General features: G+C 44.6%; 1 protein-coding gene across 1 annotated transcript; it reads left to right on the top strand.

Moving 5' to 3' along the window:
• The first annotated feature begins 8,254 nt into the window (after positions 1 to 8,254).
• On the top strand, positions 8,255 to 9,193 carry LOC101942809 (olfactory receptor 52P1-like). Its single transcript, XM_005312542.4, has one exon. The coding sequence runs from the start codon at positions 8,255 to 8,257 to the stop codon at positions 9,191 to 9,193; it is 939 nt and encodes a 312-aa protein (XP_005312599.3).
• Positions 9,194 to 15,148: the final 5,955 nt, after the last annotated feature.

The raw sequence follows: 15,148 nt of genomic DNA, 5'->3' as shown, positions 1-15,148 counted from the left end.
TCATAAGTTAACACATTGGGCTCTTAAAGCGCTCGTTCCTTTTTCACCTCAACATCTACCCAGCAAACGTTTTTATTCTCGCTATTTTCTAATACCCAAGGCGAAGGGAGGTTGGAGACCCATACTTGTCCTCAGAGAACTCAACAAGTTTGTCAAAGTTCAAAAATTCAAGATGGTCACTCTAGCAATGATTATTCCAGCATTGGAACAGGAGACTGGTTTTCAGCCCTTGACCTTCAGGATGCCTATTTCCATATCACAATCTGACCGCCCCACAGATATTTCCTCAGATTCACCCTAGGACAAGACCACTACCAGTACACAACACTCACCCTTGGGCTATCATTGACTCTAAGATTATTCTCCCAGGTTCTCTCACCTATGCTCCCAAGGGACTATGATCTACTCCTACCTAGATAATTGTCTCCTCACAGACTGCTCCTTCAACGAGACCTGTGAGGTTGTGCTCAGACTGCAACAGACTTATTCACAGAACTGGGTCTGCATATCAGCTTCCAAAAATTTAACTTCACCCCCGTACTGAGCCAAGAGTTCATAGGGACCGACCTTGACTTATTACAGGCCAAACCCATAGACAGGGCAAAACAGCCCTCAAATATCAGCCAGACACTTGCTCCAACTCCTGGGGAATATGGTGGCCAGCACAGTGGTGATATCTGATGCCAGACTTCACATGCCACCTCCAGTTGTGGTTCAGATGAATGTACAGCACTGGTGAGGCCACATCTGGAGTATTGCATCCAGTTTTGGGCCCCAGCAGGCCAAGGGATGTACTGGCCGTGGCTTCCTGCTGCCCCCATTGGACTGGAGCAGCGAACCACGGCCAGTGGGAACCACGATCGGCCGAACCTGCAGAGGCAGCAGGTAAACAAACTGCTCCAGCCCACCAGGGTGCTTACCCTTGCGAGCCGCGTGCCAGAGGTTGCCGACCCCTGGCGTATAATGTCACAGTGGAACCCCAGTGAATGAGACAGTGTCCACACTTTGAGGACAGGGATCAACAAATCCACTGTCTGGAGCAAGTCAGTTTTTCTCTTACTTAATTGGCCTCTCAGAGTTGGTAAGACAACTCCCACCTGTTCATGCTCTCTGTATGTGTGTATATATATCTCCTCAATATATGATCCACTCTATATGCATCTGAAGAAGAGGGCAGTAGCCCACGAAAGCTTATGCTCTAATAAATGTGTTAGTCTCTAAGGTGCCACAAGTACTCCTGTTCTTTCAGTGACCATTGTGCCTCCTGCCCAGAGTGTCATCTGGCCATTCTTATGTGCTGAAGGCTGGAATGTTGTTTCCTCAGGAACGCTGTTCAGGCTACTCAGTGCTTCTGACCTTGCATCTCCAGTGTTATCAGTATTATCAGACAAAGTGGCCTTCTCATGCAGCAGACCTCGATGTTACTCATAAAGAAAGACCACAGGCATGGTTTAGTGAAAAAGGCTCTTGGCCAGGTTTATTACCTGCAAGGTGTTGCCCTAGTGCCTTGCCTACATGGTTACAGGCACACTAACACATGAGTGCTGATTGACTCAGTCCGCAGCAGGACTGTCTGCTGTCCCCTAGGCCACACAAAGGGTTAAGGTGAGGTACTCCAACATGTATAAACTGAGACAAACAACTGGGGGATAAACAATTAGCGTACCATCTTTTGTGCTTCATGGCTTCTGTTTGTCACCTCCTCTTGTTCCTGATATCGTAGACAAAATATACCTATTCATTATTTTGTCAAAGCATCTCATCTTGTACTAGATTGGGATGTATCTGCACTAGCCTTGAACATCTCCCTCCACCCTCCCTATCTTAATTACAGCCTGAGCAGTGACTCTAGCAGTCCCCAGGCTTCAGGGCACATGCTGATTGCTGAAGGGACTCTGGACACTGCTCCTGCCCATGGCACAATATTGCCCTATGGGGGGGTTTATGACTGAGCAGGGGCAATCAGTGCTGCCCCTGATCAGAGAGAGGCTATCAGATGGGAGGGGCTATTACTATGTGTTTGAAACAAGGATATGCGAGAGCCTTTCCATTACATGTTGCTTTATCAGGGATTCAGCGCAGGGCTCGTCAGCTGGGAGGATGAGGAGGAGATGCTCAGATTCTATGACAATGAGCAGCAGCAGGGAAATGCTGATAGATAAATGGGTACGTCTAAACCTTGGCTCTTCCTTTTCTCTCTAGTGTTTTAGTAATGCCGGACCACTCTATCAAGTCTGCAAAACTCAGTTTCCCCTGACAATCTGAGCCTCTCTTATCGGCAAATCACTTTTTCACTCCCAGGAGAGGCTCTCAGGCTGAAGTTCTCCAAGGTCAATTTTCTGCTCTTTCAGCTGCTCCTGGGAATTCTCTGGTTGTCCAGGCTAACCTCAGAGTCTGCAGGGACTGTAAGGGGAATCATAAAGGTCTCTGTCAAGTATGTTGAATGTCAGACATGAAAATTATACGCTGATTCTCAGGGCTCTGCCTTCCTATTGCAGTAAGGAGATTTCCTCTCTCTGCTGAGCAGGATTTCGGTGAGTTGCCTGTTTCTGTATTAACGTTAGTGCTAAGGGCCCAGGAAGGGTTCCTGGGTTCAAATCCAGAACCACCTGGGCAGCAATTTACCAGCACAGCAACTTGAACTGCTTAGTATTGTCAGAAATACCAAGGGATTTACCTGGTAAATTTGGAACTACAGATGTCCTGGAAATAGTTTAGAGAAATTCTTGTTTTTAAGATCAGTTCCTTGACTCTTACTGTGTCCTTCTATATGTGTGAGTAGCTTCCTTTTTATGGGCTGTGTGGTTTTCCCTCTGGTTCACTCATGTTTTCCAATTCAGCAACCTCATTGCCTTGCTAGGAAGTGCAGCCAAAGCCTCTGCAGTGGGTATGTGTGTTACCAGGGTGATAAACAGGTTTCAGACAAAGGCCAGATTCTGCTCTCATATTTTGCTGGCAGTGGATCACTTCACATGTACTCCAGCCTCCCTGAGAGAAAAACCAGGGCCCAAGCGTTTGAAATCTCCATCTTTCATGCCCCTAGTCTCAGAATGCCACATAAACTGAGGGTTTCCTTCAGACTCCTTAAGCTCTCTGTAGCAGAACTGGAAGCCGTGATTTTCGCAGCTCCTAGCTGAATGTTAAACACCCAGGGTGAAATCTTGGTGCTACTAAGTTCAATGGCACAACTCCCAAAAGGGCCAAGAGTTCACCCTAAATCCACATTTAGAGACTTCAATAAATGGCCTGATTTACCCTGGCACTGAGCCTCCAGTGACTTCTACTGGAGTTGTCTGTGGCCTCTAAGGACCAGGGAGCTTATTTGGAACAAAGAAGAACTGACAGGAGAGGAGTCTTGATGAAATCTGAAACTCACAGGCTTAGAGGTTCAGAACAATCAGGGTAACATTTTTTTTGAGTGGGGAGAGGGGTCTGCTTTCTCTGTGCCCCTGCATCTCTTGTTGTGGAGAGGGCGAGAAGCACCAAAATGTAGTAAAGGTAAAAGCATGTTTCTGGCTTAAAATAATCCAGGGGGCATTGCAAATCTCAGGGGGGGGGAGGTCCAGGAAAGAAGTGTCTGTGTATGTGTGGGTGGAAGGGAGGATGCCCAGTATCCAGATTACAGTGGCATGGAGTCCTGAAACTGGGTGAAATAGGGAATGGACATCTTTCCTAAAGCACAGACCAAAGAAGTGTAATGAGGCCTCCTGGGACAGGGGACTGTCTCAGACTACCACAGAATGTGGACCACACTGTAGCAGATTGTCTCTGATACTGTCCCCCATCCCTCCTCTCGTGAGTAACTCCACTACAGCCTCATGGTAACATCAGCAATTGCCAACACAGAAAAGCAGCGTCAGGAAGGGGTATCTGGGTTTCTAAGGTGCTGCAATACGTTAAAGCTGTGTGTCGTTTTGAGGAAGAGTTACTCACGCTGGCTCCTTTTAGTCTCCAAGTCCTCTCTCCCTCCCGCTGGTCTGTCCCTCTCTCCTTCCCTGCACAGGCTGAGCTGTTGCTGGGGTTCCCTTTCCCCCAGAAAGGCAGTTCAGGCTGATCTCCCCCTTTTCCCTGGTGCAGGCAGACACTGAGTTTAACCTAGTCTGAGGAGGTATTGCTGTGAGCTGTCGCTGTGGGATGTGGCATGTGGTTTTGATCCTGGGTGAGGGGTATCACTCTGTGGTGGGGCTGGAAGTTGTGGGGCAGGGGGAACGAGATGGACAAGCAGGCAGCACTGGGGCTTGTGGGGGCAGGTAGGGAGTGCACACAGGCAGGTGGGCAGCACTGAATGTTATGGGGTTGGGGATCGGGTGTACATGGACAGTTGGGCAGTGCTGTAGGTTGTGGATGCAGGGAGGGAGGTGTACAGGGAGGCAAGCGGTGCTGCTGACAAATTTTCTTCGTGATTGTTGGCCCAAGGCCAGTGCTGGGAGGTTTCTTCACCTCCCAGTGTTTTTGGACTGGTCTCAGGGTCTCTTTGCCCTGGCAAGCCACAGACCTGCAGCCTGGGTGTCACAACCTTTATTCAGTTTTGTTTCCATTTGTTGTTGTTACATAACTTCAGGTATTTCACCAGTGGAAAGAACCATTGATCTTTGCTTTTCAGTTGGTTCAATCTCCTATCATACTCTGATCCCCCCCATCCTTACTCTCCTTCCCCATCCCAGGCTGCCCTGATTCCAACAGCACACTGGTCGCCAGTGTCTGCTCCATACTCCCCAGTCATCCCTGGCTCCCACAACCTCCAAGCCGGCCAACTCTCCTATGATAAACGAGGGCGGGTAGCTCCCTTTTATGGACACCCAGCCAGTCAGTTAGCTATAGAATCCTCCTTAGCAGTTGTACCCTAATTGCCTTACCTGTAAAGGGTTAAGAGGTAAGCTTAAAATGAGTTGGCACCTGACCAGGGGAACCAATAGGGATGCTGTACCCTTTAACATTGGGAAAAACTGCTGGGTGTAGGGGTCTTTTGTTCTGTTGGGCAGAAACAGACAGGGCAGCAACTATGCTGTAAAAAGTTTTGAGCCACATATGGGAAATCATCATGATCATACCTACAAACTACTCATTTGGAGCCCCGATATGTAATCAGATCAGGAAATGTTAGGTAGACACGATCAGGGATCTTTTTTGTTTTGGCTTGTGGATTCCTCTGTGCTAACCCCAGGTGCTTTTGTTTTGTTTTGCTTGGTAACCTTTAAGCTGGAATCCAGGAAGCTATTCTTGGTGCTTAATTCCTGCAGTTGCTCTTTAAAATCTAGCAACAACCTGAGTTTCCAGGTGTATTTTCTTTCTTCTTTTTTAATAAATTTTACCTTTTTTAAGAGGTTTGTGCATGGTTTTTTTAGTTAGTTGGTGGCAACAGCTGATGTTCTTTTTTTTTTCTTTTCCTTTCTCAGTTCTTCCCTGGAGTGGGGGTGAAAGGGCTTGAGGGTGCCCCACAGGAAGGAATTCCCAAGTGCTCCTTCCTGGGCTCTCAAAGGGGTTCTGCACTTGGGTGGTGGCAGCATCTACCCATCCAAGGTCAGAGAGAAGCTGTAACCTTGGTAATTTAATACAAGCCTGGAGTGGCAAGCACTAATTTTTAGAGTCCTTGCAGGCCCCCACCTTTTGCACTCAAAGTGGCAGAGTGAGAAATGGGCTTTGACATCTCCCCACAACTCTTCCTTGTCTGGGGAGTAATCATTGACTGTATCTCACCGGTGAGAAATCTCACACCCGAGCAGGAAATGCCAGGGCAGCTGTGCTGCTGCTCTCGGTGCACCCATAGACACCGCACACAGGTTTGGGGTCTGCTACACAGGAACAACTCACAAGTTGAGAAGTTTGCACATTCTATAACGAGAGCAGGGAACTCTGGGACATGTCAGGGCCTAGATAAATACAGCTTAGCCAGCTCTGTTAGTCATTCACTGTGACGGTTGTACATTCATTCCTCAGAGTGGGGATTTTATGGGCTCAGGTCATTATTTTTGTCATCTAACACATTCATCCATGCAGTGTCTCATGGGATTCCTCAGCCGCATGAAATACACACCTAGTGTAACATTTCCAAGGTGCCAAAGTCAAATAAGAATTTCTCCCCATAGGGCTAAATTCACCACGGTCGTGAATAGAAAAAAATGCCTTCAGTAAGCTCAGGCACAAACTTGTAGGCAAAATGCCTCAAGCTTACTCCTGGGACATATTAGTAGATTCTATGGCCAGGAGAGACCATTTTGATCATCTGGTCTGACTTCATGAATCCGCCAAGACCCTTTTTAAATTGTTCCAATGGTTAACTACTCTGACTATTTAAAAAATGCACGCCTTATTTCCAGTCAGAATTTCTTTAACTTCAACTTCCAGCCATTGGAATGGTGTTATGCTAGACTGAAAAGCCTATTATTAAATATTGTTCCCCATGAAGGTACTTACAGACTGTTATCAAGTTATCCCTTAAGCATCTTTGTTAAACTAAATAGATTGAGATATTTGACTCTATCACTATAAGGCAGGTTTTCTAATCTTGTAATAATTCTTGTGATTCTTCTCTGAACCCCCTTCAGTGTATCAACATCCATCTTTAATCCTGGTCACCAGAACTGGATAAAGGATTCCAGCTGAAGTCACACAAGTGCTAAATACTGAGGTAAAATATCTTGTCTACCTCTCCTTGAGTTAAAAATTACTTAGACATGTTAGATGTCTTCAAGTCACCAGGCCCTGATGAAATGCATCCTAGAATACTCAAGAAAGTGACTGAGGAGATATCTGAGCCATTAGCTATTATCTTTTAAAAGTAATGGAATATGGGAGAGATTCCAGAAGACTGGAAAATGGCAAATATAGTGCCCATTTATAAAAAGGGGAATAAGGACAACCCAGTGAATTACAAACCAGTGAGCTTACCTTCTGTACCAGGAAAAATAATGGATCAAATGATTAAGGAATCAATTTGCAAACATCTAGAATATAATAAGGTGACAATTAATAGTCAGCATGGATTTGTCAAGGTTTTTAGCCTGAAGGACTTCTCTGTTTCGGCCCCCAGGAGGAAGAGTTACCGCTCTTCTACCACTCTCTGGTCTCCATCCCTGGCTTCCTGCCTCTGGGCCTGTATGTAGCCCCTGGTGAATTAGCCCCTGGCAGCTGCTTCCCATTCACCAGTCAGGTGCAGATTTCTCTAGTCAGCTCCAATTTACCTTCCTTAATAGGTGCTGGAGTGACAGAGGGCTGGCTCAGGAGTTCCTGTCCAGCACCCTGTCACACAACCCTAATACCTAACAGGTAGAGACAAGTTTGTGTCCTGAAATACGTGGGCATCCAGGCTTTCCAAAATATTTATTTAGCTGTAACTATTGCAACTAGATAGTTTTACTGTCCATAAAAATGTCCAAACCCTTCCTGATTCTTACTTAGCTCATGGAATCAACTACCTCCTGTGGCAATCAGTTCCTCAGTCTAATTAGATGCTGAGTGAAGAAAGCATTATTTTTTGTCTGTTTTGAATGTGCCACATTTCAGTTTAATTGAATGTCCCATTGATCTTGATCTACTCTCTACCAGCCAGTATTTGATAGACTTTTCTCATATCCTCTGTAATTCATCTCAATTCTAAGATAACAAAGTAAGTCTTTTCAACCGCTTTCCATATGAGAGTTAACTCGGGACCTAGATTGTTCCCTGCAACCCTCTAGTTCTTCAATATCTTTTGTGAGAAGGGTGCCCAGTACCTCAAACAGGAGTCCAGAAGAAGGTGAAATATTAACTGACTGATCTCATGGCATTATATTGTTTGTATGAGTCCCCATTTTATGCCTCCTGCATTCCAATGTTTTGCTCAGTTTCTGTCCATTCTTGCACGGTGAGCAGGTTTTCACAAGGCTGAGTACCAGGACACCCAGGTCCCTCTCCTGAGTTCATACAGTTAAATTAGAATCTTATAAGGTGTTTGAGGAGTTCAAGTTTTTCCTTCATATGGGCATAAACATTTCAGTTATTGACTTCAAAGTTCTTCTGCCATCATGCTGCCCATTCACCTGGCTTGGTTAGCTCCTTCAGAGGACTTATCTGGCCTCGACTATGACCTAAATAATCTGTTGCCATCTGTAAATGTTGCCATTTCACTACTCACCCCCATTTCTAGATTGTTAATACCTATAAAATATTTACCATATATATATTTTTTTAAAGCATGTAACCCTCCTCTCTGTGCATCTCTCCCTTCACAGGAACCTTGAGCCTTTCTGAGCCCAATATAAGCATTCAACATCTCATGTCAATTTTCAACCTCACCGCCTTTGAACCGTCAACATTCATCCTAATGGGGATCCCTGACCTGGAAACTGCCCACCTCTGGATCTCCATCCCGTTCTCTACATTCTACATTGTTGGCCTATTGGGAAATTTTACAGTTCTGTTTGTTGTAGGCAAAGAGCAGACCCTGCACAAGCCGATGTACCTCTTGCTCTGCATGCTGGCGCTCACGGACATTGGCACGTCTACCTCTGTTGTGCCAAAGGCACTGTGTATATTTTGGTTCAATTTGAACAGCATTAATGTGGGTGGCTGCCTCACCCAGATGTTCTTCCTTCATGGGGTTTCTATGATGCACTCAGCCATCCTTGTGACAATGGCCTTTGATCGCTATGTTGCCATATGTAACCCTCTGAGATATGCCACTATCCTCACCAATGCACGAATAGCTAAACTAGGGCTAGTGGGTTTGATAAGAGCTGTTCTCCTCATTCTACCCCTTCCCCTGCTCCTGATCAAGCAGCCATTCTGTTCCAACCACATTATCCCCAACACGTATTGTGACCACATGGCTGTGGCAAAGATGTCGTGTGGAGACATCACAGTCAACAGGACATATGGTTTGGTGATGGCATTTGTAGTCATCATGTTAGACTTGACTCTCATTGTCCTGTCCTACAGTCTGATCATCAGGGCCATCCTCAGAATCTCCTCCAAAAAAGCCCATCAGAAAGCCCTCAACACCTGCACAGCCCACATCTGTGTGATGCTGATGTCTTATCCTCCCTTCCTCTTCTCCACTCTGACACATCGGTTTGGTCAGGGCATCGCTCCACAGGTTCACGTCATCTTGGCCAACCTCTATTTCCTCCTCCCCCCCATGCTCAACCCTATCATTTATGGGGCCAAAACCAAAGAACTTCGTGAGAAAATGGGCAAATACACCTGCAGAAGGTGATCTCCTAGGGCCACAGACTTTAAACCAGCATGACGGGAAGGGGAAGCAATATCTCCTTGTTAATCAAGTGTGCTCTGTTCCAGTTTGGCTGAGCTCAGTATTGTGGACATTCAAAGTGTGAAAAGCTTCTCACACCTAACACGTCATCACTCCATCATCAAGCACTGTTCTCTCTGTTGCTGAGTTCCCTCTCTCTGACCATCACCTGGTCTCTTTCAGCTTTACTCATCATCCCTCACTTCTACACACACTGTCACTTGGCCTCTCCATGACTTCCAAACCACCTGAAGATACAACATCTATCTGAAGCAAGGTGGATTTCCATTAGATCCTTTGTGTTTTGTAGAAGTTATAAAAGATTAGCTAATGCAGTGTGCTTTGGAGCATCTTGAGAGATGTTAATTATTCAATACTGTTCTGGCAGTTAGGTAAATATCTGGGATGTTCTAAATCTTTTGCTTATGTCTGTGTGTGCTTAAATCAAATACACTGCAACGTTAGACAAGAGCATGATTAATTGCCTTTAATCCTTGATCAGACAGAATTGCTGTGTTCCCATTGATTTATTCCACAAACTGCCTGGAGTGAAATAGTTAAGTTGCCCCAGCTTTGGGTTATGACAACACAGGGTAACAGACTGCTGTGTTAAATTAGGACATCACCTTGGAGTACAATAACTTCCCGCTTTGCACAGTTAATTTTGGAGTAGCTTTCAGCTACACACACTAACCATTCCTGTTGTTGAAGATGCCAAAAGTAGGTGTTGAGATTTCTTCTTGGAGTTTGTGAAACAGAGATTGCCACCAAATGTTCAGGTGATTGAACAACTTGCAGTACTAAGGTTTCAGAGGGATAGCTGTGTTAGTCTGTATAAGCAAAAAAACAATGAGGAGTCCTGTGGCACCTTAGAGACTAACAAATTTATTTGGGCATAAGCCTTCATGGGATACAATCCACTTCATCAGATGCATGGAGTGAAATCACAGTAGGCAGGCATAAATATACTAAGTACTAAGTCCTTCACAGCCTAGATACAATGATATCTCATTTTTGCCATTGCTTTGTGGAGACCTTGGACAGTTGGAGCAGCAATGGAGATTTTTGTGTCTAGATCACTGGGTCTCAAATTCAGATCAACCAAGTATGGCAGTTTGGGGCTGAAGGTCTCAAACAGATGGATGTCGCTGGGGACAAAGACTTTAATGAGCTTGGCTTGTTTGCTCTTTCATTGCTGTTGCTACCTTTTAGAAATGCTGCAGCTGAAAGACTGTTTTCCCAGTCAGATGCACTTGATAAAAGAAAAACTGTGCAACAAGATGAAATAGGAACCTTTAGAAAACATACTTCAAGTTAGGGCATACATGAAACCACACAAAATCGGTTGTGAAGAGTTTGCACCAATGAAAGAAATGATGGCACTGGTCACTGCTGCTATGTATGATCGTCATCAGAAGCATTCTACTTCTGACGCAGACAGCGAGGATGAAACATTGCCTTTTAGAGACTAACAGTAACAAACTCATTCAACACAAAATATGGACCATGATTACTGTCATTGACTGGAATTAAAAATAAATAATATGAACATGTTATTGTTGTTTTACACTACATAATTTTTGGCTACTTTTGGTCAATTTTTAACACCATTATTCCTCATTTATTGTTTGAAACGCCTGCCAACCCTCAATGGGGATACAAGCACCAGTACGGGGGGTTTGATTTTGAATTTGATTGTCATCTCACCGCTTTGTTGCTAATGTGGACTAACTCCTGCTGGGACTTGTAGCTTTTATTTTTAACTTAAATCTGTATTAGGTGTCTAACAAAAGCTTTCATTTCTTACTTGATGTATAGACCATTGTGGTAATAAAAAAAAACCCTTTGTTTCTAAAAAATAGATTGGGCTACTTTAAGGTTAGTTTTTAAGGTATTTGGGATTATTCATGCAGTAGAAATCTGGCAAACCTGAGCAGCACCTCAAGCGGAGCCGGAGGCAGCGCAGCAGCAGGCAGAAACACAAGGGCCAGAGAAGGAGCCCAGGAGGCAGAGCTGGGCCGTGGTCAGGGCAGCAGCACTGAGCCTGAGGACCCAGGGCTGGGCTGGAGGCAGAGCAGCGGTGCTGAGGTGGAGCTGAGGAGCTGCAGCTGGAGCAGACCAGAACCGGGAGCTGGGTCAGACAGATCAGCTGCACCGACAGTGAGCCAGGCCTAAGTTACAGTGCAGAGCTGCGGGGTCAGAGCCAGGATAGTGGACGCCGGCCGTGCCATAGGTAATATGGCAGCTGAGTACAATGCCCAGCTGGGGAAAGCAAGGTGGGGCCATGGGCAGAGGGCCTGGTACAGGGAGACATCACCAGATAAGAGGGCCTTGAAGGCTGGACTCAGAAGAGGGGACACAATTCTGATAGAGGGGCAGATGCTGGGGAGAAGGGACTTGCCACCTAAAGCCTGAGGGCATGTGGTCACTGCCACAGAAAGTGTCTGACCCGCGGTATCAAGGCACACAGCCAGGGCCTGGGCAGGAGGCCTGGGACTTGTGAGGAACAGACTGAGACTTTCCTTACATCTCAGAGACAGCTGTTTGTGATGTTGCCATGCCCACACAGTTGGGTTCTTTGTTTACTTAAACCTTTCCCATTTTTTCCTTATTTTTTCTTACAGTTGCTGTTTAATAAACTATATTTGGTTTGAACTTAATGTAGTTATCAGAGGGTCAGGGAAACGTCCATTATGAAGAGACTACACTGGAGTGGGGACACCCTAGCCCCTGTCCTAAGTGACCACAATGAGACTGGGGGTTCAGCCTCCCAGGAATCCTTGCCCTGGCCACGTCACCATTAAGGGCAAGTGGATGGGGAGTTCTTGAGCTCAGGCAGGCCTCTGGGTAAAGAGACAATAAGGAGTCTGGTGGCACCTTAAAGACTAACAGATTTATTTGGGCATAAACTTTCATGGGTAAAAACCTCACTTCTGAGGTTTTGAAGACTAACAGATTTATTTGGGCATAAGCTTTCATGGGTAAAAAAAAAACCACTTCTTCAGATGCATCTGAAGGTGCAAGTGAGGTTTTTACGCACAAAAGCTTATACCCAAATAAATCTGTTAGTCTTTAAGGTGCCACCAGACTCCTTATTGTTTTTGTAGATACAGACTAACACGGCTACCCCCTGATACTTGACACAATGGGTAAAGAGAGAGGGAGTAAGGACTCAGACCCTGTTACTCAAGGACTCCCCTTCCACTCTCATGTGTAGCAGTCCTCTTAATGGTGAAAAAAAGTTACCGAGAATGGGTTTTGTACTGGTCTTGTTGACAGAGAACCCATTTTTAAATAAGAAGTCTGAGAGACACAGAAATTCTGGAAATAAAGGAATGATTTCTAAGATTTGTTGATTGCTATGAGCAAGGGGATGCTGGCGCCATCTATCTAAACTTTAAGCAGTTCCTACAAACATCGGGGACCGCTGTCATGGCAGGCTATGTAAATGGAGTACAGCAAAAAATCCTGCAAGATCACTCCACTGCCATATATATTCACACTGCATAGCTCATAAATTGAATTTGGTTTAATTTGAAGGCTGCAAAGTAAACTGGAGAACAACAGGATTTTTTCCACTCTAGAGGGCTTCTGTACCTTCTTTTCCCAGCGTGCCCCACATCATGCTTACTTGGAGGGACAGAAGACACTTAGAGTAACACTGGAATTCTCTCGTGTCATTTAAATAAGATGAGATAGGCACGCAGATGTAAAAATGCATCTTTTGTAAAAAAAAAAAAAACCCTCCATGACAGCACTTCTCAGCAGTTTGAAGGGACTGTCAAAGCCTCCCTAGTGAAGATTAACTGACGCATTTGATTTGTTGAAAAATGTGCAAAAATAGATTTTTGTGTGCTTGACAGTTTTTTACCGTGTTCTTTGTTTGACTCACGTGGCACGCAAAGCTCTGTACACACCAGAAACAACACTTTCTCAGGTCTGCAGTGTATGTCAGGGAACTGTCAAAGCGTTAGAGAGTATGCGAACCAGCGCTAAATGAGATGCTATTCGGGAGGAAGCCCAAAAGTTCTGGGAGCTGCATGATGCCCCTGTTACGACAGTGCAGAGGAAGAGTATGCTCACAAATGACCCCGGAAAAAAACAGCCTTCCTTGACTGTTCAGATATTACAAGCACACTCAGACAATGAGAATATCAGCCAGCTAAAAATGAGAGTGCTACAGTCAGGGAAACCCCTGTCCGACCGCAGTCTTCCCTTGCAATTGCTCGTAATAAAACTGTCTCTGGCTTGTTGCTAACAAACACAGAGTGAGGACTTGATTTCTTCCACAGTAGATACAACGAGAGAGCTGCGATCTGTGACACCTCACCCCAACCGAGACAGTTGTTCTTTTTTTAAAGACTGTACAAAGGCAAGATACTTGTATGTCTCATTCACGATCTCATTACCAGTGTTTGACCCAGATAAGGATGTTTACAGGCAATTGGTGGCTGTCCATTCAACAGGTCACCTCGAAGACAATATCTACAGAGAATGTGTCAATCTGCCTCCCTTGGTCATCTATCAAAGCCCAACTCAAACTTGGAAAGTTTGGCAGGTAACCTGCTGCTCTGTAAAAGGGCCTCAGGACATCTGTGGATGTAATGTGTTTGAGGCAGACACTGTTCTGTGTGGACTACAGGGAGAGGAGTTACAAAATTTCTGTTTTACTCCAAAGCAACCTACCTTGATAGCGAAACAAGCAATTTCCCGTATTCCCACTTTTGAAATCATCACTATTATCCAGTCTAATCCTGACTACAAGGATTTAACTATCCAAAATACACCAACATATCTTGTCTATATCCCCCCATTAAGCTTACCATTAAATCATTAGTAGCTCATAAAGAGATCCATGCATCACAATTACTAATGACATGGACAAAGCCAAATGAGCTATTACCCAGTTAATGAATGAAGGTGATGTATCTTCAATAAACCAGGGCATGGATGTTGGATTAAAAAATTGGGTTATAATCCAAAGAATTGCAATTGGGATTAATTTCATTTTTCTAAAACGCATACAGTGTAAATCCAACAGGCATAAGCAAAGACCTAGATGAGTGCCAAACAATAATGACAGTGAATATATGTATTTATATGGTGCCTATCCCAGAAATGCACCATGGTCCATAGTATTATCTTTATGACAATATTCCTCCACCCCAAATGGTGGATAATAACATTGACACTTTCCCCACAAATGTCTGATCATCTACATCCGCACTTACTGTGACGTGATGGGGTTCATTTTACAAATCACCCCATCAAAGGGGGGCATGTAGCCTATAGGGCTAACCTGCTTTCTTGCCCATAGATATATATTTTCTTATAAATTCCTTATTTCCTTATGGTTTCACTTATTTGTTTTATTAGAATAGGTTTATAGGTTTATAGTAAAGTAGTTTGGCTGTAACGCAAGGGACCTACAGACCATATCCTGTATTTTGAGCTAAGGCAAAGTGAGCGTATCTATCTCTGGGACCTTTCACCCAGGTAGCAAAGTCAACACACATATGTTCGGGACCTTTCACCTGGATAGACAGCAATGGACTTCTCAAACTTAACAGGTACACCACAAGGAAAAAACCGCAGTAACCGGGAGAACAAAAATAATATGTGAGAATGATCTAATGTCATCAATATGTACAAACATACCAGCCTATGGAGTAAGTGTACCCTAATATTTTTGTGGTTGAGGAAGATAAGTTTGGACATAGAAGGAGGGCCCAAGCACCTAAGCATATAAGAAGGGGTGCCAGGGGCTTGTTTAGCTAGGAGGGTGAGCTCGTTTTCTAAGCTAGTTTCTAAGTCTTTAAAATTTCTTCTAATAGTCTGTTATTTTAATTTTTAAGTTTTAAGTCAGTCAATTAAGTAAACTGAGTTAGCTTTAAAAGCTCTTAGCATCTTCTAAGTTCT

This window comes from Chrysemys picta, chromosome 1, assembly GCF_011386835.1.
Source record: "Chrysemys picta bellii isolate R12L10 chromosome 1, ASM1138683v2, whole genome shotgun sequence".
Classification (NCBI taxonomy): Eukaryota; Metazoa; Chordata; order Testudines; family Emydidae; genus Chrysemys; species Chrysemys picta.
This window is presented reverse-complemented; position numbering and strand designations above follow the sequence as displayed.